The 22,495-nt window shown below is 45.1% G+C and overlaps 1 protein-coding gene across 1 annotated transcript in view; it reads right to left on the bottom strand.

Annotated features, from left to right (window-relative positions):
• RGS6 (regulator of G-protein signaling 6) overlaps window positions 1-22,495 on the bottom strand; it is a 243,744-nt gene that overhangs the window by 9,295 nt on the left and 211,954 nt on the right. Inside the window, exon 14 of the mRNA XM_009999748.1 lies at window positions 14,452-14,638. Within this exon, the coding sequence (XP_009998050.1) occupies window positions 14,452-14,638 (187 nt within the window). The remainder of the gene's footprint in view (window positions 1-14,451; window positions 14,639-22,495) is intronic.

Here is a 22,495-nt window from a genome sequence, read left to right as displayed (position 1 = left end):
GAATCCCTTAACACAGTCAGCTCTTCTTCCCCTAATTATCCCTGGATTTGTAGTAGATATTATCCCAAACACCAAGAACATAAAATCAAAATACTTTGACCAAACACACTAAAGGAACTCAAAAGAAATATGGGCACTCTGGATATTTTTCTTAGACTTTGCACAAGGAAGCACTTTTATAGAATTAATGAGCAATTTTATCTATACTGATTTATATAACGTGAAATATTCTCTCAAGCCCTAAAGCTATTGTACATGAAACCATATGAGCCAAACCAGTCTGAAGTTGCAGAGATTATCTCACAGTGTTCACAAGCCAAGCAGAATTCCCTCATCTTCACCATCATGGGTAATTGGTGATGACCTGTCTATACACAGAAGAACTGCTTAATTCAGCTTTCTTGTACTATTCGATGTAGTCCTAAGAGGGGCATAACTGCCACTGGTTTTCCCACAACACAGCATAAACGTATCCTTTGAGCTACAACTCGGTGTGGAATGATTTTTACAGGTTAATTTGCATACTTGCTTTTAGACCTGACAAATCCTTGTTTGTGTAGCACTATCTACCCGAAGGACAGCACAAGAGTTTGCAACAGAAATGCTTGTATAAAGCCATTTAGCAACTGTCACTCTTCCTCACTGCAGAAAAACACAAGGCAGGGCACAGCTTTGTACTTCTCACCTACAGCACTGCCATGAGATTTCACATCCAGCTGTGAGGTATTTGTTCTATTTATTCAGGACAGAATGAGCGAAGTACGCACAGAGACAAGAAGAGGGAAAATAATGCACATCATGGATAAGGTCATCAAAAAGTTTCTATTTCTCTGATGTGAATAATGATGTACAACATCGTCTTTCAAATACTTCAAATAGCAGAAATTTGGGATTCACTTGATTTAAACCGTACCATATTACCTCTCAAAGTCTCTCAGGGAGACATCACATCCCCCTAATGATTTCCTCATAACTGGGGAAGAAAACCCACCCAACTGTATACCTAATAGTCTTTTTCTGTCCTTCTCCATGTCTGTGAGGAAACTGATGAATAAGTGGGGCAACTACTCTGTAGCCCATCAACAGTAAAAGGCCTGAGGGGTCTCCAGATCTTCCCTCCTCTCAGTGGTGCTCCCTTGCAGCACCCAGTACATGCAGGGTGCTGGTGGGAGGGTGTGCTGAGGTGGTGGGCAGGAAGGTGCTGTGAGGCTGAGGTAAGGCAGCGAGTGCAGGGGTATTTTGTTTAACATTTTGATAGACACACGGCTACATTTTTTTACTACCTTTTGACTTCAAATGGTTCCTTTACCTGGGGTCAGATAACTGGGTCTGCTCTGAAAAGCAATAATATTTTTTTCAAAATAACACTCAGTTTTATTGCCATGCAGACAGATCGCATGAACTGTCTGTAGGCAAGAGAGAACACAGCAGAGCCTGTCTGGCCATACAACCCACTGGCACCCCAGCAACAACCATCATTCTTGCTCATGTCAAGACGACTTCATGTATTTGACCTTAAAACAGTATAAACTCAGTATCTGGCTGTGGGAAGGGGGGAAAAAATACTTTGATCCTGAGATGAAATAAACCACAAGCTGTCTTCTTAACTGAAGCCCTTCCCTGAAAAACAGGACTACTGCACACCCACAGCCCAACTGCCACTGCAGTTGGCTAATTGGTATGAAGCATTTTCTCTGCTTTTCACATCTTGGAATCACTGAACAGCAACACCACTACCTTTCAGCTGTTCACCAAAGATACAATCAAACAGGGAATAACTATTCCTAGGCTTTGAATGCTAATGAAGAACGAAGCTGGGCATAAGGGAAGGGAGGGACATGCATAGCTTCAGAAGCAAACTTGACTGCTTAATTGCAAGAATTCAAAGGGCTTGCTTTGAAGAAGCTCTGGACTGGAGTAACAAATGATGCACTGATCATTTATTTTACAGCACTGCATTTCTGAAGTGCCTACTGGAAGCCTGAGCCAGTTGCTCAGGTCAGCAAAGACTGCCTTCCAATTTGCAACAGCACAGGACAGCTTACATTGCCACAGCCAGAATCCCCACTGAGACTGCACCATGAAGGTTCCTGCTACAATTGTGGCTGCAGTGTGTGCTCAGCCCAGTTACACAATAAATGTAGCTGCAAGACAGGAAATGCCAGGGTTGGGACATTTGTTTTAATCTTCACCCTACTCTGCTCTTCACCACCAAGCTATTTTCCGCTATATGTTCTGAAATCTGCAACTTGCTAGGGAGAATTTACAGCTAATGTTTAGCAGCTCCTCATTCCTTACATACATTGAAAGCTACTGGAGGTCTAGCAACTGAACATATTCTTCTGAGGAAGCCTGAAAAACGGACCTATCACCAGAGGTGTCTGCACAGATTTAGCTGCTCTGTGCAACTTGTGCAAATCATCTTTCCATCTTCTATCATGGACTTTTTAACCCACTTTGGATAATTGCAACCCACTGGTGTCTCACTTCTTATTTTATTGAGCAGCTACTTTTGCTCCTCCTCTTCATCACATAGTGAATAGAGAGCATAAAGCGGCCTAAGACTGACATCTCCAACTGCAGAAGCATCTCTAGTGCTCCACTTTATATGCACACATGCTGCCTGACATACGTGACACTGTTGGCAAGAAATCTGAGTCTTCCCATCCTTACATTGAGAGAACTTTGCATTTTGTGATGTTGTTTATTACGGGGTAAGAAGCTGATTATTACAAAGTAAATTCAGTACTTTTGTAATTTTTAACAACACAGCTGCAGCTCTGGACATTACAGTCCCCTGCCTTGTGATCAGTCTGACCAGAATCATCACCATGACATTTCTTTGCAGGCAAGTTCCATGGGAAGTTCCTGTGCCACATCTGCACAACAGCAGGAGCAACATTTCATCTAGGCAGTGCAGCATCTCCCAGGCACTGCTGGGTATCGCTCTCCAGGTAGGGCTGACTCCCAGCCCCCTGCTCTAGACAAGACAGGAATCCTTTAGGGAGACACACTGCAAAAACAAAATTCAAAACAATCTTTTAACACAAATTGCCCGACTGATGTACTGAACCATTAAGAAAGGTAGCACCCTGCTTTGAAAAACAGATAGAAAGCAGAAAAAAACAACAGAAAACTTTAAAGATTTGGCTAGCAGTTGACAGGCATCACACGTCCCACTGGTCTCCCCTGCAGCCTTGCCAGCAATCTCTGAGCACCACACTGCTGTCTCAGGCCACTGCAGTGGCAGGTGAGAGTGGAAACAGAGACTGACTTGACATGTGCCAGCAAGCCCTGGCGAGCTGGCTTTTTGAGCTGACCAGTCACTTAGTCCCTCACACAGCGTGCTGTTGATGAGTGCTGGATGTAGTGATGCTCTCCTGCCAGGATGGGTGCACATTTGGAAGCATCAGTCCAACATTGAGGGTGACACAATAAGCTGCTTTTGTAATTATGGTGGATTTCATCTCCAGGAAGCTAACAATTCCCTTACAAGACTGCTGTAAGCAGAGAGGGTTTCCTGTCGAACATCCCTGGAACCATTGTTCCCCAGATCCTGAACCAAGATAATGGAGGCAATGAGGCCTGCATGCACCTCTTCTTGATAAAAAGACAGACCCCCTTTTGTGTGGTGGGCACCAAAATCACATTTCCTCCCTGGAGAGAAGAGCCAGGCAGTGGGCCTGAGGGCTATGCAGCTCCACTGAGCTCCACTGCCTGTACCTAGGCTTGTATCATGAGAGTTACACTTCAGACAGCATAAGCATTGCACTTCTCATTGGATGATATAAAGGAGAACAAACAGTACATTTTAAAGGGGGAAAGACTGTGACTTCTGTGAATTAGAAAACAAAGGAACCAGCCAGGTAAATCAAAAGAAAATTCTTCTCTACAGATTCATGAAGCCAAGAGGAAATCCCACTCCAGCTGGCAGCTTAAGTGCAGGGAAATTAACCCTGAGAAGATTCACCATCTCCTGCCTGTTTTCCTTCCACAAGCTCTATCTTTGGAAGAAGATGAAGGACAAGCTCTTGAAATTTTCTTGCCAAGAGGGAAAAGGCAGGGAGGGAAAAAAAAAAGTTTGCAATCCAGGCAGGAACGTGGGAGGTGGCTGAGATAGCAGGAACTGTCTCAAAGCTGCACCTGCTTCAAATCAATGTGCTGTAATGTGATCCCAGGTCTCTCTCTCCTGTCACAGTCAAAGCACAGTGACCCTGAGGAGGGCACAAGTGGCAGCCAAGCAGGACCTTGGGAACACCCGAGAAATATGTGGGAAAAAAAACAACCTGACTGATAAAAAAATAATAACAACACCTGAGTTGCACAAAGCACCTGGCAGACTTCAGGAATTGTGGTCTCTGTTAAGAACCTTTTTCTTAGTGCAAAAGTTTGTTCTTCTGAAATGTGTACATAAGAGAAAAGCAGTGTTGTTGGCTAAACACATCCATTTCTAATCCCACCTGTATCTTACTTACTGAGACTTTTTGTGACAGGCTTGAGAATTTTTGGGGGTTGTCAAGGCTAAGCCAAACAATCTCATGACCTTTGAACATCAGTTAGGTTCCAGAAAGCTCAGACATTTAAACTTGATGACATAAAGTTTTCCCTGTTCATATGTTAAACATAGTTGTAAGCTTTAGACGATGAGGGGGAATACAGGGAAATGGCAAATGCTTTTCTCCTTTCCATCACACGCTTTCCTTTTAGCACACTTTTAGCCCATTCTGGAGGGCTTACACTAAAGCTAGATAGCTGTTCAGGTTCACTTGAGCTCCAAGGGCCCACTTTGCCCTTTGCAAACTGGTCAGAAACCTCCTTACTCACCTACCCCACTCACATCTTTTGGATTGTTTTGGAGCACACCTTCAACCTGTCACCAAGACCTGTCAGTAAATTAGTGAGAGAAGAATTGGAGACCCCTTTGTATTGCAAGCATGTGAACACTGGCAGCTGCCTCTCTGGCCAACTGCAAGAGAGATTTGCAGAATGCCAGACAAATGGAAAACCCCACAAGCAACATAAGGCAGTAGATTAAATAAATAACAGCAAACCACAATGAATGCTAATGTTTGTTCTGCCTATATGCTGGGAACTGGGAAGGACTTTATTGCAGATTTGCACAAGAGAGAGCAGTGTCTCAGTGAACACCTTGTGGTCCCCACTGGAAGGATGACAAGGGCTGCCAGCTGAAGACCTGCCTGGGGTTTGCTTTTCAAAGAGCTGCATCCATAGCACAAAAGGGATGGGGGAAGGAGAAAACAGGAAGATGCTTTTCTGAGCACACAGTGTGTGACTGCTGCGCCTCCCTCTTTCTGGGATTTGCCATGCTGTCAGCACCTCTACTCTGCAGAGATACCTGTGGCAGAGGGTGTGAGGTGAATCCCTCTGCCAGCACTCATGCGTGCTGCAGGCAGCAAAGCCTGCTATCCAGGGGCTTTTGGAGACATACCCTATTCACTCTTGTATTTTTCCCAGCTCATCCTCAGGAACCTCGCCTGATAGGTAGGAACCCTCTACCAGACCACCACCAGGATCTTCCAAAAGGTCTGTGCCGAAGAATGCAAAGGAGACCCAGTCCTCTTTGGAAGCGATCTGTGCCACTACTGAATGCAAGTTTTTAGAAGCAATTACAATCAGTTGCCATTCCATCTAACTGATGGCACTGAAACACACTTTAGAGAACACAGGAAAAAATGCTGCATCAGCTCTGAAAGCTGTAGTAGTGGGTAGGAGACACAGTTGAGATGAGGCAAGCAGTGAAGAAGCTGCAGAAGGAAAGAACTGTGTACTTTCCCCAACCAAACCTGATGGGAAAACACCAGTGAGGGGGTAGGGGGAGGAGGAGGCAGGGAAACATGGGGGTTTTATTCCAATTCCCATTAATGTCTCTGAATCCCCACTAAGAACACCTTTGCATCTGCTTATTCTGGTCCCTGCATTTAGGGTTTTAAGTCTTCCCAACACTGCTGTACTGCCAGGTTTGAGCTGCCTGCATGCATCAACCAGGAGGAGCCCCCTTTCCACAGCCTCACTGGTTCCTTGCTGTGCTACCATCTAGCAGGGCAAAGAGTAAATGGGTGCTCTGGCTGCTGTGGGAGTGCTGGGCTTCCCTTGATGTATAGTTTAGAAAAGAAATGTTTCAGGTTGGTAAATGGCACATAAGGGTCTTGGCCTGAGCCCGAATTGCTCTGGAAAATCTGAGCAATCTCTCTTTTGGCCATTCTCAAGTTATTTAAGTGACACAATAATTTACACACACAGTCTTAGCCAGTGCATTTTCTTCTCACTCAACCAAGTTGTTTTTGTTACTACGGGGGAAAAAAAAAAAAAAAAAAAAAAGAAAGAATAATTATACTGTAATATAGACTAACCTCCCTGCTAAGCTAAAAAGCATAAAACCCCTTTTCAGGCCACAAATGAAATTACATTGGGTGAAGGCAAAGGAACATAAGAAAGAGCTTTAGCAGGAGGGATAACTGTAAGCAATGAGAGCTCATTTTGAGTAATACACAGAAATCCTTTGTTTACCCCTGTAGATACAGTTGGAATCACAATGTAAATCTTTTGTGGGAAAGTGCATTGATAAAAGTAACACATAAATTTAGCTTTGGCTTTTCTGTAAATTGATGAGACAACTGGTTTGCTTCATACCTTCAAACATACAAATGGGAAGGCAGAGCTGCTGGGGGGTCTGTGGCACATGCGGCGCGGGAGAACCACGGAGCTGAAGGGTTGTGGAGCACTGGGGTCAGCCTGGTACTGCAGAAGGATTTAGTCCTAAAGATAGCAAGGGTTATCCTGGGAGTCAAGAGTGGGCTGTCGGGAGTCTAACCCCATATGAGCAGCTTTAGGTTTTGAGAACAATGATCATGGCTAAGAGGCTGATTCTCTCAATATGGGCCAAATCCTGGCTACTGGCAGAAAGCCCAAGTGAACAGGTTTTGCCTGGGAGGAGGAGGGGACAACCTTGTATAGCATTTGGAAGACTGGCATCTCTTTTCCAAACAACAAAATATCTAGGAGATGCAGCAAGGAAGAAAGGGTTTTGCACTCCTATATATGCTGTGGTACAGCCATGAGATGAAACTACTTAACTTTTTGGCCAACACCCTGACACTTACAGGGGTGTCTGCAGCTTCCTGTTTTCTCTAGTGAAAAACCTGTCCAAAAGCTGAGTTGTGTCATGGAGAGAAACACAAAGAATCCATCACATAGCAACAAAGAAGTTCTGTCGCACAGAGGCAGTCTGTGCCCTGCAGGAGATTGTAACAGAGCAGGATGCAGCCCTGCAGAAACAAGCAGTACACAAGCTTTTGATTAAAAGTAGCTATGCTGGGATAGGGACCACCACCCCTGCTAGATGCCTCTGAGAGAACATATGATGGATACATAAACAGCCTTACACATTCCATCAACACTGTGGCTGCAGGATAACTATTGCCATATCACCTTGGACTGCCTTCAAGTGATTGAGCTCCATCTCTTGGAGTCCATGGTACAAATGCTATCAAAATCTTGCATCCATTTGCCAATGAACCCCATCCAGACAGCACCCGACATCCATACCTGCTGTGGTCTGAGAAGGAGACATATGAAATGCATTGTTGACACATCTCGTCATGAATATATATATATGTATTTAATTAGAAGGACAAACACTTGAAGAAATAACAAACCCTTAAGAAGTTAGACTGCAGTGTTCCTGCAGCATGTGGGTTTGGCAGTGGTGGAACTTTGTCATCAGCAAGAACATCTACCCATTATCCATGGAAAGTGGAGTTCTGGCTGCTCAGGAAGAAAGGGATGCACTTGCAAGCACTTTCACTCCCTGCCTGGGAGAAACAGAATAGCATCATCTGCTTCTGGACATTCACACAAAGAGGAAAGGCTCTTCCTCTGGATTTGACATGCAGTTGTTTCTTGCACTCGCACACTCCTGACACAAGAATCACAGAATCATAGAACTATTCAGGTTGGAAAAGACCCTTGGGATCACCGAGTCCAACCATCATCCCTACTCTACAAATTTCTCCCCTAAACCATCTCCACCAACACCACATTCAAATGACCCTTAAACACAATTAGGGATGATGACTCAACCACCTCCCTGGGCAGCCTATTCCAGTGTCTAACCACTCTTGCTGTGAAAACTTTTTTCCTAATGTCCAGTCTAACCCTGCCCTGTTGCAGCCTGAATCCATTCCCTCTTGTTCTATCGCTAATTACCTGTGAGAAGAGACCAGCATCAACCTCTCTACAATGACCTTTCAGGTAGTTGTAGAGACTGATGAGGTCTCCCCTCAGCCTCCTCTTCCTCAGACTAAACATTCCCAGCTCCTTCAAGTGTTCTTCATAAGATTTATTCTCTAGGCCCTTCACCAGCTTCCTTGCCCTCCTCTGTACTCACTCCAGCACCTCGATATCTCTCTTGAATTGAGGTGCCCAAAACTGGACACAATACTCCAGGTGTGGCCTCACCAGTGCTGAGTACAGGGGGAAAATCACCTCTCTGCTTCTGCTGGTCACGTTATTTCTAATACAAGCCAGGATGCCATTGGCTTTCTTGGCCACCTGGGCACACTGCTGGCTCATATTCAGCTGCCTGTCAGTTAGAACCCCCATGTCCTTTTCTGCCAGACACTTTCCAGCCACACCTCCCCAAGCCTGTAGCCTTGCCTGGGGTTGTTGTGGCCCAAGTGCAGGACCTGGCACTTGGCCTTGTTGAAGCCCAGACCATTGACATGAGCCCAACGATCCAATCTATCCAAGTCTTTCTGCAAAGCCTCCCTATCCTCATGCAGATCAACACTCCTGCCTAGCTTGGTGTCATCTGCAAACTCACTGATAATACACTCTATGTCCTTCTCAAGATCATCAATAAAGATGTTAAACAGAAACAGCCGCAACACTGAGCCCTGGGGAACCCCACTTGTGACTGGCCCCAGCTGGATTTGACTCCATAAAAGTCCTGGTCCGAGCACTTAATTCAATTCTTAAGCAAAGATAGGTAATTTTTGGAGTTAGGAAATGTCTGGCACACAAGACACTGCTATTGCTTGTGCACGTGGTTTTAGCCAGCTTGGCAAGATCAACACACTGAATAACAGGCAGACTATTGTCCTGGGAATATGCTTGTCACCGCTTTCTGATCTTTCATTTGGAGAGATCTTCTGCCTTCTGTCACTTCATGTGCAAGGAAAGATCTCACTCATGACTTTTCCGAGCCCTCTTCCTACCCACATGTAACAGAGGGGCATTAGCTTAGACAGTGTTTTGATCCCTGATGACTTCAGAGACAGAAAACAAACAGCACGACAAAGGCTGGATATTAGATGCTTTTCACATAACATGACCACTAGGTCACAAATTAAAACAAAAGAAAAAGGATAAAATAAGTACTTTCAGGTGTGTGGCGTGTATGTACATTTTTTTTTAAATCCCAAGAAAGTAATAACTGAATATCTGCTTGTATGTAGACCTCTGCTTTCAGCCTTTTGTCACCTGCTTTGTGCAGCATGAGGCACACCAGCATAAGCCTCCACCATCACTTTCCTATCTTTGTTCCAGACTCTTAATTGCTCTTCTGGGTGTATTTGTGGGGCTCTTGGTTTTAGATTCTATTTGGGTTTAGGTTATATTGTGAAATCCACAAGCAAAGGAGCTCACATTTTTGTTTCTGTGTGTAACAAATACACAGCAAGGGAGGTTTCACATGAAGGCTGTTTTTACAGTCACAGTAATCCACACACAAGGAAGGCAACAGGAGTGCAGTGTAAGGAGGGATTTTCTCTTCCAGCCCCACAGAATCAGAGCCAAAGGAGGAGAAGAGAATAAAGGTCAAGTCCTCATGCAGTCCCCAACCTCCACAGGAAGATCTAGACTGTCCAAAGCCTCCAGAAGGCCTGGGTACCATCCCTGTACACATATGGATTCAGCACTGTGTGCTTTTAATTCCTCATAGCGCACGTGCGAGGTCTCTGAACAGCACTAGCTTAGATGGACTTGAGCTCCCCTTCAGGGCAGATTGCCTGGGTCTGTCCCAAGCCCCTGTGCTAACTGCCTGCACTGCCAACCAGAGCTGCTTTGCTGTTACCTTGATTCTCCATCCCTAGTCATCCCCCCTTTAGAGGCATGCATGTGATTGGATGACTGGATAAAACTTTCAGACAAATAATAATGTTTCTTCAAGTTCTTACATGAGAGGTAATGCAGATGCACAATGAATTATTATCTTCACACTCTCCTTCCATGCTGTGATTTTGCTCAAGACAAATGGAGTTCTGTATGCCCACTGAAAAGGCACTAGGCGTACACTGCTCTGTATATGCTTACTATGATACCCTGGGCATGCTTGAAAAGACAATGTCAGTGGCAGAAAGGTCACCCCTAATTTTCCCTTCTTGATAGAAAATGACATTCCATCACCAAGAGATCCTTGCTTACATTTGAGGTTTGATCTTGACTTGAACAGGATTCTGTCAAGTTCTGTCAATGCTCCCAGCTTCCTGGAGTCAGAATGCAAACTGAGGACTGATCACTGATGAATCCTGCAAGGGCTCATATCTCCATCACAGTCCAGAACAAACTGAACCAACACCTGGGGTAGCTGAGAGCATGAATTGGGTGCAAATCTAGGCCAGGTACACTTCTGGTTTAAGCAGCCTGGACTCTGGCATTATGGTCTAAATCTGCTCTGGAATTAGCCAAGGATTGGTATAGCACAGTTAAAATCCCTAACTGAGCCAGGATTAGAACTGAATTTCCCTGAATCATCTTCACAGAAACAAGAGCCAATTAGTTCATGTAAAGGAACGTCAATCTAAAACTCTTTTAATTATTAAAGAAGAAAAATAAACAATCAGAAAAGTAATTCCAAATACAATTATGTGGCTTACCTTACTTATAACATACCTGACTCCAAAGTAAATGCCCCTACAAACAAACATTACTAACAGGATACGCAATACATTCTTGTGATACAAGTTCCCAGTGCCAAGGATTAAAGACTTGTTGAAGGCAGAAAGACATTTCAAGGGAGGCAAGGAGATGCTTGAAAGTAGGCAGAAAAAATGTTTAAAAACTAATAAAGTGTACAGATAAGACATAGTCGTCCCACTCACAAATCTGGGTTCCCCTGTTGAAGACCAACTGCTTTGGCTGTCAGCAGCTTCGTTAGCCAAAAGAGGCCCTTTGGATGGACCCAAACCTATTTACTTTCCAGAGCTGGCTGTGCCCGCTTCATATTGCAGGTCCTCACATTCATTGTCCAATGATGCTGATAACTCCTGTGGGAGCTTACATCCTGCTGAGTAGTTCACTGTTTAATTGAACTGACCTTTCCTGACAGTGCCCCTTGTATTAAAAGCTGCCTTACTCCCCAGTGAAAATGGTTTGATAATCATAATATTTTACTCAGCGGACAGTTGTTTAAGAGCAGGAAACAATCAGCTAAATTGGTAGGCTCGCCTCTGGAGGGGCCCAGCACTGAAATGACAGAAGATGGCTGCAGATCAAGACGGTTGGCAGAGCTGACAATCAAGACAGATCCAGGAGCAGGGGCTGTGTTGCTTGGGGATGAGGACACCAGCAAACTGGATGGCTGGGGAAGGCAGGTGCAGGCGCAACAGGGGAAGGCGGCTCTGTGCAGGTGGAGCGGTGCAGGACTGCAGCCGCAGCAGCCACACAACAGGGCAAATCTCTTTAGCTGAGATTGGGCAAAACACTTGCTTCTGTAATACAGGGACCCATCTTAGAGAGAGCTCTACTTGAAATAATAAATGCACATCAAATTCAGGTTTGGATTAGGAGCACTTGGAGGATGTTTGGAGCTAAGGCTATTAGTGTCACTTTTCTTACATAGAGGAACCATTTGCCTTCAGATCATGAGCAGCCTTGGGACAAAGAGGTTTTAAGTGAGAGGGCTGTTTGTCGAGAGGCCCCTTTTCTCCCTGTTTTTTTCTAGGCCACTTGTCTTACTAGATGATCGTGCAGCATCTGGGAGAGCTCTTTGGAGCTGGGAGCCAAGGTTGTGCACAGAAGCACATACATGTGCCCTGTTAAGCACCTGATCACAGATGATGCTTTGCTTTGAAACTATGGTTATAATGCATTCAGTAGCCTGAAGTGTACTGTGCTCTGCTACACTTCCCCCTTCCCAAGTACAGCAATTTCCCAGCACTTTTTATTCAGAACTGGCATTTTGCAGGTCTCCCAGGTCAGTATAAGGCCCAGAATGCCACACTACCTTATCTTATTTACCACTGCAGGAGAACCAATTTAATCTTATCAGTTAAGCAAACTCTTCTCTTTCCCCTTAGTCTTAGTGTCTCAGAGCTGCAGGCATTCAAAGAATGTGCTGTTCAGTAAACTAATTTTTTTCTTGTTCTCTATTTATAAGGACATTTCAGTTGTTTTTCTCTTTGTACTACAGCTACACAAGACAGGATGACACTTGTATTCTCCCTCCCACAGTGGGGTGTTTTGACTGGTTGTTGAGTCTTTAGGAATGTGGGATGTGTGGGAGCATTCATGGGTCCCTGGTGTCAGGGTGCTGAGATAAGGCAGCTGGGCTACCATCTGCTGCAGATCCGTGGACAACAGAGCCCCTGAGGTGGCAGGGCTGACCTGAGGGAGACGCCATGACAATACCTGGGAGATTCACAGCCAACTGGGGAGACCTGCCCATGAAGTGGGTGTGCAAACAAAAACGTCCCCTGGCCAGGATAAGCCAGAAAAATCCAACATTGCTCCAGCTTCACTAGGACACTGTGCCCTCAGGAGTGTCTTGTCTCTCCCTGCTTTTGTTGGCTTTCTTAGCTATCTGGTCAACCACTCAGAAACCGCTTGCTTGGTCTCTAGAGAGCTACCAGAAGTCCCCTGCACAAGAAGGTAACTGGGTTAACCTTCCGCATTGCCCTGTCCTTTCCGGGCACAGATTCAGTCTCCAAGAGGACGATAGCTGGGCCTGAAGGTCTATCTTGGCCTCATGCTTCCATGTCCGTGAACCAAAAAAGATGAATTGAGGACATTCATCAGCATAAAAATCCTCTGAAATAAAATTAACCCAAAGAGCTAAAATAAGCTAAGTGCAAGAGCTCTAGCTTGATTTCATCAACCCCCCTTTGAATGGCAATTACATTGTGAACTGATCAGTACAACCCTAAATCCTTCATGTCTTCTTCTGATTAAATACTCATTCTCTAAACATCCATCTTGTTCTCAGTACTTCTACTTATCAATTTAATCAATTCCACCATTATTCACCTATCTACTTTAGCCTGCATTTTGCCATCACTATTTTTTTCAGGTGATGAAAATTTGCAGAAATTATTGTTCACTAAAACTGCAAAGCAAAAAGTATATCTTAGCCAGAATGTCTTGACACTCCTGTGTTTCTCAGCTTTAAAAGGAACATTTAAGTTGCCTGATATTCCCAGGGGATTGCCTTGAAACTTTGCATACATTCCTTCTATGCTGGCCCCAAGGAGCAAGACTACATTCAGAAAAATACAGTATTTGATGCTGGTTTGAAAAATTCATTGCCTAACCATGTGTAAGTGGTCTACAACATCTCCCCTGAGATGAAAATATTTTGTTAGTGGAGTATTTTGAAAAACAGCCTTTGAATGCCAATTTTAACAAAATACAAGAACCAGGATTCTTTTCATTTGCTGTTGGTTTTACTACACAGTTTTGATTAAAATGCTTATGAGGAGGATATCTTTTAATTGTGTCCCTGGTAATATTTGCCAAATTATTCCTTCTTCCTTTTGTTTTTAGCCTTTATAAAATGATAATTTCATTTTTTCAGAAGGTTATACAACTTTATCCTTGCTCCTAGCAGTTATTCTCAAATTATCTGTTTTCCTAAAGGCATTTTCTGTGTACAGTTTATGTGTAAAATTTTCTTGATAAATCTGGGGCCCCCTTAGGAGGGCAGGATTAAACTCACTGCATTGCATACCGTCCTATCCTTGCTCTAAGGTATTGTCTGCTGGACAAGTTTCTAGCTGTGTTGAAGGGATCTGCTACACTTGGGGTTTGGCAGAGAGGGGGAGATAAATAGCCATAAACAAAATACTAAAAAGTTTATTAACCAGGATTTTTATATGGTATCAGCCATTCTGAAACCATGGCAGACTTTGGTGACAGGGAGTACAGAGTGCCCCACTGAACTTTATAGCACTCTTTCATCTTTGCTTTCTCTGAGGCATGCTTGCAGCCTTGCAGACTTGGAAATTTTGGAACATTTGTTCCCAGAGGAGCATTAGCCTCTTATAACTCGTAAATTCAAAGAAAATATCATTTACCCAGCTTAAAAAGATATCCTCAAAGTCACTCCAAACTGTGCGTCTCCTTTTCCTTCAAGTGAGCAGTGACAACTTGATAGTGGAAAAACACAGTAAAACTGAGAGTTGTATTTGCAGTAATTCCAGAAAATCAAATACAAACCTGTGCATCTTCATATGTATATCTCCCTGGGTCTTTGACATTTTGGCTTGTTTTCTCATAGCTGTGGGAATCCAGGTTGATAGCACTTTGGGCCCCAGGAGCTAGAAACTCTTGCCAGATTTCCTCCACTCTGGTGGTTACATCCTGTAGAGGTTGTTTCTTGAGATCTTGGACCGCCAACCAAAACCTGTGCTAGGCAAAAATTACAAGGGGAGAAAACAGAAAAAGAGAGAACCCTAGATAAGACTTTATGGACAAGTCTGGGCAAAGTCCCAAAACATAGATGTAGAGCCTAACCCCACATCTAGCTGAATTCACAGAAGACTTTCCATTTAGTAAGCTTTAAGGAGCAGGTGTGATATACTACACACCAAACCCTGACACTGAGGCTAAGATCAGTACAGCAACTTTAAGAAGTGATAAGTTCTTATTCAAGCCACCCTTCCAGAAGTGTGGCATTAGGTATGCAAAAAAGAATCCTCCAGAGCCAGGCAGCTGGAGGAGGGGAGAGGGCTCTGCCTCCCACAGCCCTGCTGCAATTTGCTGGTCATTCCTGCCTGCAGGATCCCTTCTCCAAGGGAGATATAAAATGCAGAACAAACTTATTATTAGTATAATTTGCAGGGTGAAGTTGTAGAAATGGCACTTAGAGAAATCTTTTTTTTTTTCAACTTGTAAACTAACCAGCATTCAGATGGATGCCATGGAAAGTAATCTTGTCATAGCCATACGTCGATTTTACAGGGATATTTTCTTAACTAGACCTCATTTACAGGATAAAATAATGTTCATAAACATTGAGAACATAATCTCTTAGATGGCTGAGGGCATAATCCACATCTTGATCTGTGAAACCAAAGGCCACAAAATATTTTTGTAAGTGACATGCTTTGTTGCTCCCCAAGGCCTCTGCCTAGAGTACCCAGTTCCTGCAGCCGAGCTGAATGGGTGCGACAGTGCTCTATAGGGAGTGCCAAGGGCAACAGACAAACACGTACAGAAAGGACCTCTGCAGCCACCTGCAATAACCAGCTCCTTCCTACCCCATGGCAAAGGAGCCCATGGGCCAGGGGTAACAAGGAGGGCAGGGCTTTCATTCCTTCCTTGCACTGCTCTTGATCACTTGCCTCTGCTCAGCAGACCACGCAGTGAGGACAGCGTTTGTCTAGGTTACTGCTTGGTCAGGGCGTGTGAAAGAGCGGCACAACTTAAAAAATCTTCTGTATCCCTCTTGTCATTATGGGAGACTACTAAATACATCACCTGACCTTTAACTGAAAGCCTGATTTCCCACCCCAAATGATTCAATGGTGCCAGCCTGCTGCCACCAATGCAAATGTTCCCCAGGGTGGAATGAGGATACAGTCTCTTCCTATCTTGTTGGTGGGTGTAGAAGCCAGCAGCCTAGTGACTCCTGTGTTGTTTCTGACCCTCACTTCCTCACCAGCTGCAGGCAGTACCTAACCACCCCCAGAACACTAAGCTTATCATAATCAAAGGAGGCAGCTAAACTATTTAGCCTGGTCCCCTACCTGCAATAGAGGGAAATGGTCAACTGGGAAAAAAAGACATCCAGACTGTGTGCAAGGCCAGCCTAAATCTTCCTTGCCTGTCCCCTCTTCCTGCCCTGCCAGGTGCAGGGTGAAGATGCTCCCTGCACCCATGCCTCCAATGTTTTCAGGTACACACATCTCGTCTCTTGCTCCACCGCTGCTAAGCCAGCCACATTTTGTGCTCTCCCCTGGTGCTGCTGCCTCTCCCTCTCACCCAAATAATGTGCTTAATCCAACTGTAAAGCCTGTGAGAGATCACAGAAGGCAGCATCCCTGGGCTGGGGGCTGGGACCCAGAACCATGTCTAGGCAGGACAGGCTGCCTGGCCCCAGCAGGAACTCCCAGAGCAGCTGCCTGCCCTTTGAAGCGCTGCTCCAGCGTTTGCAGCTGCATGCACAGGGACTGATGCTGTTCCTTGATACAGTTTTCCCTGCTCCCTAGCAGGCTGAGTAACACAGATGGGGTATGCTCAGACACTGCACCAGTACTTGTGAAGTCCCATACTGGTGATGCTCACAAAGTGACCTTCAGTTTCATAAACTGAAACAGAGGTATTTGAGTTAGGTGGAGGGCTGTCTGTGGTTAGCCCTTTTCTATCTTCAAGATGTTAAGTGTGCCTGATGTCCTGCTTTGTTATTTGAACCGTAAGTGACAGCCCCCACTTATCACATGCACACAGACAGTAGAGGGTGGTGCTCACAGTGCAACTATCTGATGCCATACGTGTCTTTCTTTTCTTCAAAAACATTTTATCATTCAATTTCAGATGGCACGGCAACATGTGAGCACAGGAAAGGTATAAAGAGAAAAGATTATAATCATTCCATAGTAGCTGGGACACTTCAGACAAACACTTGGCTAGAGAGGACATTTTCTGCTGGCTTATCTTCTGTCCCTGGAGCTGGGGAGGCAGGCTGGGAAAGCACATTGGTGAGAAAACCGGGTGCCCTGTGAAGTGACAGCTTGCCAGAACAGGAGCACCATCCATTTTAATAACCATTTGGCTCAATCTGAAAATCAACCAACCAGACCAACCTGACACTAACAAGATCAAGCTTTTTTTTTGCCGCAACCAGTTGTGAATTCATGCCCAAGGCTGGATGTCTTCTTCAAGGCAAAGGGGAGTTTTGTCTTGGTAAAAATTTCAAAGCCAATCACTATAGTTGGTATCTGAAAATCGAAGAACATCAAAGAGGGGTAGCGAGCCCTGCAGCCTCAACTCCAAGGCAAATTCTCTGCCACGAGGAATCATCTGGAAGCCAGTGCATAAGCAGGGCTTCCTCTGGGATTTATACAGCCTTTACAAGAGAGCAGTAGATATTTCCACCCCAGAAAAGAGCAGGCACATGATGGCTATGCTGGAATTTGGGCTTAGTTACAAAGTGCAAAGTCACACAATTTGTGAAGCACAAGCCCAGCCCCATGCTCACAAAGGAGAAGACACCACATTGCATCCCTGCTTTCTCTGGGAGGTGCATTGCCAGAGAACACCTTTTGCACAGGGCAGGGGAGGAAGGAGATGTCTGTGTCATCCCTGCAGGTTCCCTATAAGCAGAGCAGGACTGGCCACAGGGACAGTCTGCACCAAGGGAACAGCAGCATTGATCACAGGTTCTTTGCCCGTTATAAAACAGCATGTAAGATCTGGAGAAGGCTGATAATAAGGTGTCCTAAACTGTTGTCACAGGCATAAACCATTCCAGCTTCATCTAGCATGCAATTAAGCTGCTGTCACTTGTGGGAAATATTCTGTAATGGTGTTTTATCCTGCGCAGCCCCCTCAAGGCACAGAGAGCTCCTGGGCCTCAGCGTGGCTGCTCTGCCTCCCTGCAGGGCACTAGAGGGGTCCCGGGTGCCCCTCAGAGAAGACTGACAGGGAAGGGCAGGGGGTGCCTCTGAGGTGTGCTGTGAAACAAAAACCAAGGTCAGAACGTGATCAAGAGGCAAAATATGGATGACTGCGGAGACTGAGAAGAGGCTATCAAGACAAGGAGAGTGGTTTTAAGCTGAAAGAAGAGAGATTTAGGTTAGAGATCAGGCGTAAATTCTTCAGCGTAAGGGTGGTGAGACACTGGAACAGGCTGCCCAGAGATGTTGTGGGGGCTCCATCCCTGCATCAAGAGCAGGTTGGATGGGGCTCCGAGCAGCCTGTTCTAGTGGGAGGTGTCCCTGCCCATGCAGGGGAATTGGAACTCGATGATCTTTAAGGTCCCTTCCAACTCGGAAAAGTTCTGTGATGCTGCTGCATCCCCACCTTGGGGAGGATGCGACTGGCCTGACAGAGTCACGCTGGGTTAGGAACATGAGCACACTCTTCTCCTTGCCTCCGTGGCTCCACGTTAAGTATCCGGTGCACCTCCCCTCACACCTCTCACCGTTCACCATCTTCTTTTCACCTCCTCTCACCGAAAGAATTGTCATTTTAGCACCACGGCTGGGAGGGGAGATGAAATAACAGGTATAAACCCGCATGCAGCTCAGACAGGGGAAACGCTCACACCTTTGTGCTGCTCCCAGCCAGACCCTTGCTGGGACGAGCTTGGCACGGCTGGGACCCGCGGAGTCACTGTGGCTCGCCCACCAGCAGCCAAGACCCCAGCCCGCCCAGGACCGACCCCCTTCCCGCAGGAGCCGCCCGGGCTGAGCCCGCCCCGAGCCCCCCGCTCAGCCGCGGGGCTGCGGCGCCGCCTGCCGGGCGGGAGGGGCACAGCCCGGCACTGCCCCCGCGCGGGGCGCCGGGAACAGGGGACAAAGCTCCATCCTCTGCCTGCCCCTCGGGGCCTTGGGAGCGGGGGGGAGGTGACTGCGGGTGATGCTTTGCATTTAGAAAGCAAGGGGGCTTGGGTGGGTTTTGCTTAATGGGTGTGCTCTCCTCTGCGCCCGAACTTTTCCTTTCCCGATGATAACAAACAAACAACTACAATAACAAAACAACTGGCAACAAGTTTCAACCGTTAGGGGTCATATAAGGTATAAACACTTTCTGCAGGTAAAATTCTTTCCTGGTAACTCATTTTCAGCATATGTTCACAACAACACACAAAATGCCTGCATTCATGCACTGCAAGCTTCACATTCCTATAAAGCATCACATGTTCTCTATTTATCTATAAACAGGTGTGCAGTCTCCCTTCCTTTCAGGTAAAATTCCCGTGTCCCATATTCCCACTTACTTGCTTCTCTTTCCAGCTGACACTCTTTGAAACTGGGGGAAAAAAAAATACATCAATCCACCAGTTATATGAACTTCTCTGCAATTTCAAGATATCTCAGGAGACTTCTAGGTCATAAAAAATGTATAAGAACTCTCTGTTGGCCTTTTTTAATTATTACTATTATTTAATTGAAGCTTGGCATTTTGTTTGCTGTATTCTAGGTACTTCAAAAATGAACTGAGTGAAAACAAATTGTATACGAAAGACAGTAACAGAGAGGAGAAAGAAAAGAGAGCAAGAAGAAAGAGTTAAAATAAAAACAGAGAGAAAAACACCCAACTGACTGGCTTTCCTGCTCTCACATAAATAATGGACAGCCAGTAAATAAATAAGTTACAGGGCTCAGCCAAGGAGACTGGTGGACATGATTCTGCAAGTTTATTAGCACAGAGAAACACAGCTGGAAGGAGAGCTGGGAGGTCAGTGAGGCTGGTCTGCTGCTGTCTTCAGCTCTGCCTCACTCGAGGCCCCCACCGGGACCAATTTTTCTCAGCTAGGAAGATACAGAAATACCCCACAACAGCCAACACTGTGATTTGGGACTTGCACCACTGGGTGTAGGAGCAGATGGTTCCCTTTGCTGTACCACTGAACTGCATTCATTTAAGGGCATTCTCAAGTTCACACTTCATAGAATCTTTTCTAGCACTACAAGGAATTTCTAGGTTTTCCAGCACTTTCTCAGATCTGCCTTCAGGACAATACAGGCCCTGCAGGATTCCTGCCAGTGTTAATGAAGAGCCTACTGACATTCCCAAGAGAGAATACATCCCTGCTGCAACAGTTTCCAGATTTCTGGATAGTTTCTGGGAGGAGCACCCTTAAAATACCACTGCAAATGTTATTTTTGTAGCAAGGTGCTAGATGGCTGTGCCCTCAGAAAGTAAGTGCGTTACCACTTCCCTAGGTTTGGATGCACCTCACTTAACTTTGGATGTCTCCCTTGCAGACCCCTGCTTACAATCCATCCTGTTCCAGTTTTCCTCATTAATATTTCTGCCTTTACATCCTGTTGTTATTTAAAGCTTTAAGCAGGCTTGCTAATACTGATCCAATATTAGATAATAATGATACCACATACCATGATAATGACACCATAAGAATTTGAGCAACATTCCCTTATTAACTAAAAATTATACCAGTGTCTTCTGGTATCACAATTTAACCTCTCCATCCCAGCCCACAGGCTTGCAGCCTCCCTTCTCTACAAGCCATCTCAAAACCAAAGAGAACACACAGCAGGAGTAGCAGCACTGGCACACTGAGGAAGGTATGTACTTGCCTTCTCATAATGAACCTTTCTCCATTTGTTTGCATTGGATGAACGTGGGGGCACCCAGTAGTCATAAAACCTGCTGGATTTCATTAGCACAACCCCCATATATATTTCAGAAAAGCCACTTGAGGAGTATTTCAATATAGTATATTAATTTTGCACTTCATCACTACAATTTAATTGCAAATGAGTAACACTGTACATAGTGCAGTAAGCATATAAAAGTTCAGTACCCATTCAGCAATAAAATTCCAGGCTCATTTATGTATGTTTGCATGTATGTATGTTTTAGTTAACACTCCCTTATTTCTCTTTAAGTTAACTTCTGGGCTTTTAAAAATAACAAACATAAAAGTGCATTGATTTTTCACTGTTTGGCTGCAGGCTTTCTGTAATTCTCAGACAGGCAAATTTGCTAAACATGACAATCAGTTCCAATGTAATTTAAAGTCACTTCCTGGGGAATTTCCCTTTCAGATCTCACAGGCCAGCAGATCGCACTAAAGTAGCAATTGTTCACATGCTTTACTGATGTATTTTATTTTGTAAGTGAAAAAATACTAATCAACAAAACACAAAGTTAAAGGCTGTGCAATCAAGTTCTTAGCTGGTGTATGGTAAGATCAACATCAAACATCGCTGTCAGCAAAGGCCAAAACCCAAATGGCTGCATGCTCAGTTGGCAGCAGATTCCGACATCCTGGGAGCAGGCACTGGAACAGGACTGCCCCAAAGCAAGGAGGTGATCTGCTCCCTGTGCCCATTCATGTGCTGAGATGGCACCAGAGCACCACAACAAAGCCTCTGCAGTGTAATTCAGACTCTCTAAAAAAAAAAGTGTTTCACTGGATATGGCCATTCTAAGGCTGTCAAATTACATTGCTGCTGGATCCTTCTCTGCCTCCAGGGTTGATCAGAAGGAGGAGCAGGTGAGGATCACTGAAAATATCCATGAGGCACCTTTTGATCTGCTGTACCTCAGTTAAGGATTCCACACACAAGCGTACAATGCACAGACTGGCACCCTGACACCAACTTGAACCCTGGCCTTCAGCACAGGCTGGTGGCTGCAGCCTGCCCTGCCACCAACCACAACTAACCAGAGTCTGAACCTCAGCCACTAAGCACCAAGTTCTACCTGTTCAGACTTCAGCCTGCCTCCCTGTCTGGCACAAACCACCTCCCTTTTTGTTTGGATTTTGCAGCACCAACCAACAAAACTAGCATTTAAATGCCTGCAATCCTGAACACTAATCCCAACATTTGCCCCAGCCCTGTTTCAAGCATAATCCCTGGAAACCCAGGTTCCCAGACTCACTGTAGCGCATTTGCTTTCACTGTTGTGGCACCTGTTGGGGCTCAGTTGTATCTGCAGGATACAACAATACAGTAGCCCTTCCATGAACCTCACCCTCTCCACAGCAAGAGAACTACTTTCTTCAAAATCAACTTCAGGGCTAGAGTTGGAATTAGAGTTAAGATTCAAGAGAAGAAGGATAAAACCTGTGGCTATGTCCTGACTTAATGCTAGGACAAGCAGGGGACTCATCCTTGTCATGTAGGCAGGGCTACAGGTTTAACTTAAGAGACTACATGGGATATCTAGCTAGACCTCTCATTTTCAGTCAGTGTGAGGAGATACCTGGTATCAATAAGGGAATATGGCTTAACACATTAGTTCTGGGGTACACAGGGGTGACTAATGAATCCTAAGTCTCTGAGTTTAGCCCTTAGTTTTCCAGCTAGAACGCTGAAGAGATAGGCATACTTTCAGAAGGATTGCTACCCCAGAATGAAGCATGCTGTTGGCATTTCTAATGTATTTTCCTCGTTTCTGCAATGAGACTGTCTTGGAACAATGTGCTAGGGTCGAAGACTGGGTTTAGAACAGTGTTATGGATGAGGTCAGAGGGGCTGGATCTTCTAGGAAAGGTTTTGTCTTCATGTAGTGTTGATTCACCAGAAAAAAAAAGGCAACTTTTTACTGCCATCTATTCCTG

The sequence above is a fragment of the Chaetura pelagica genome, unplaced genomic scaffold (genome assembly GCF_000747805.2).
Source record: "Chaetura pelagica isolate M959 unplaced genomic scaffold, ChaPel_1.0 scaffold416, whole genome shotgun sequence".
Lineage (NCBI taxonomy): Eukaryota > Metazoa > Chordata > Aves > Apodiformes > Apodidae > Chaetura > Chaetura pelagica.
Note: the sequence above shows the minus strand (reverse complement) of the source record. Positions and strands in the feature narration are given on the sequence as shown.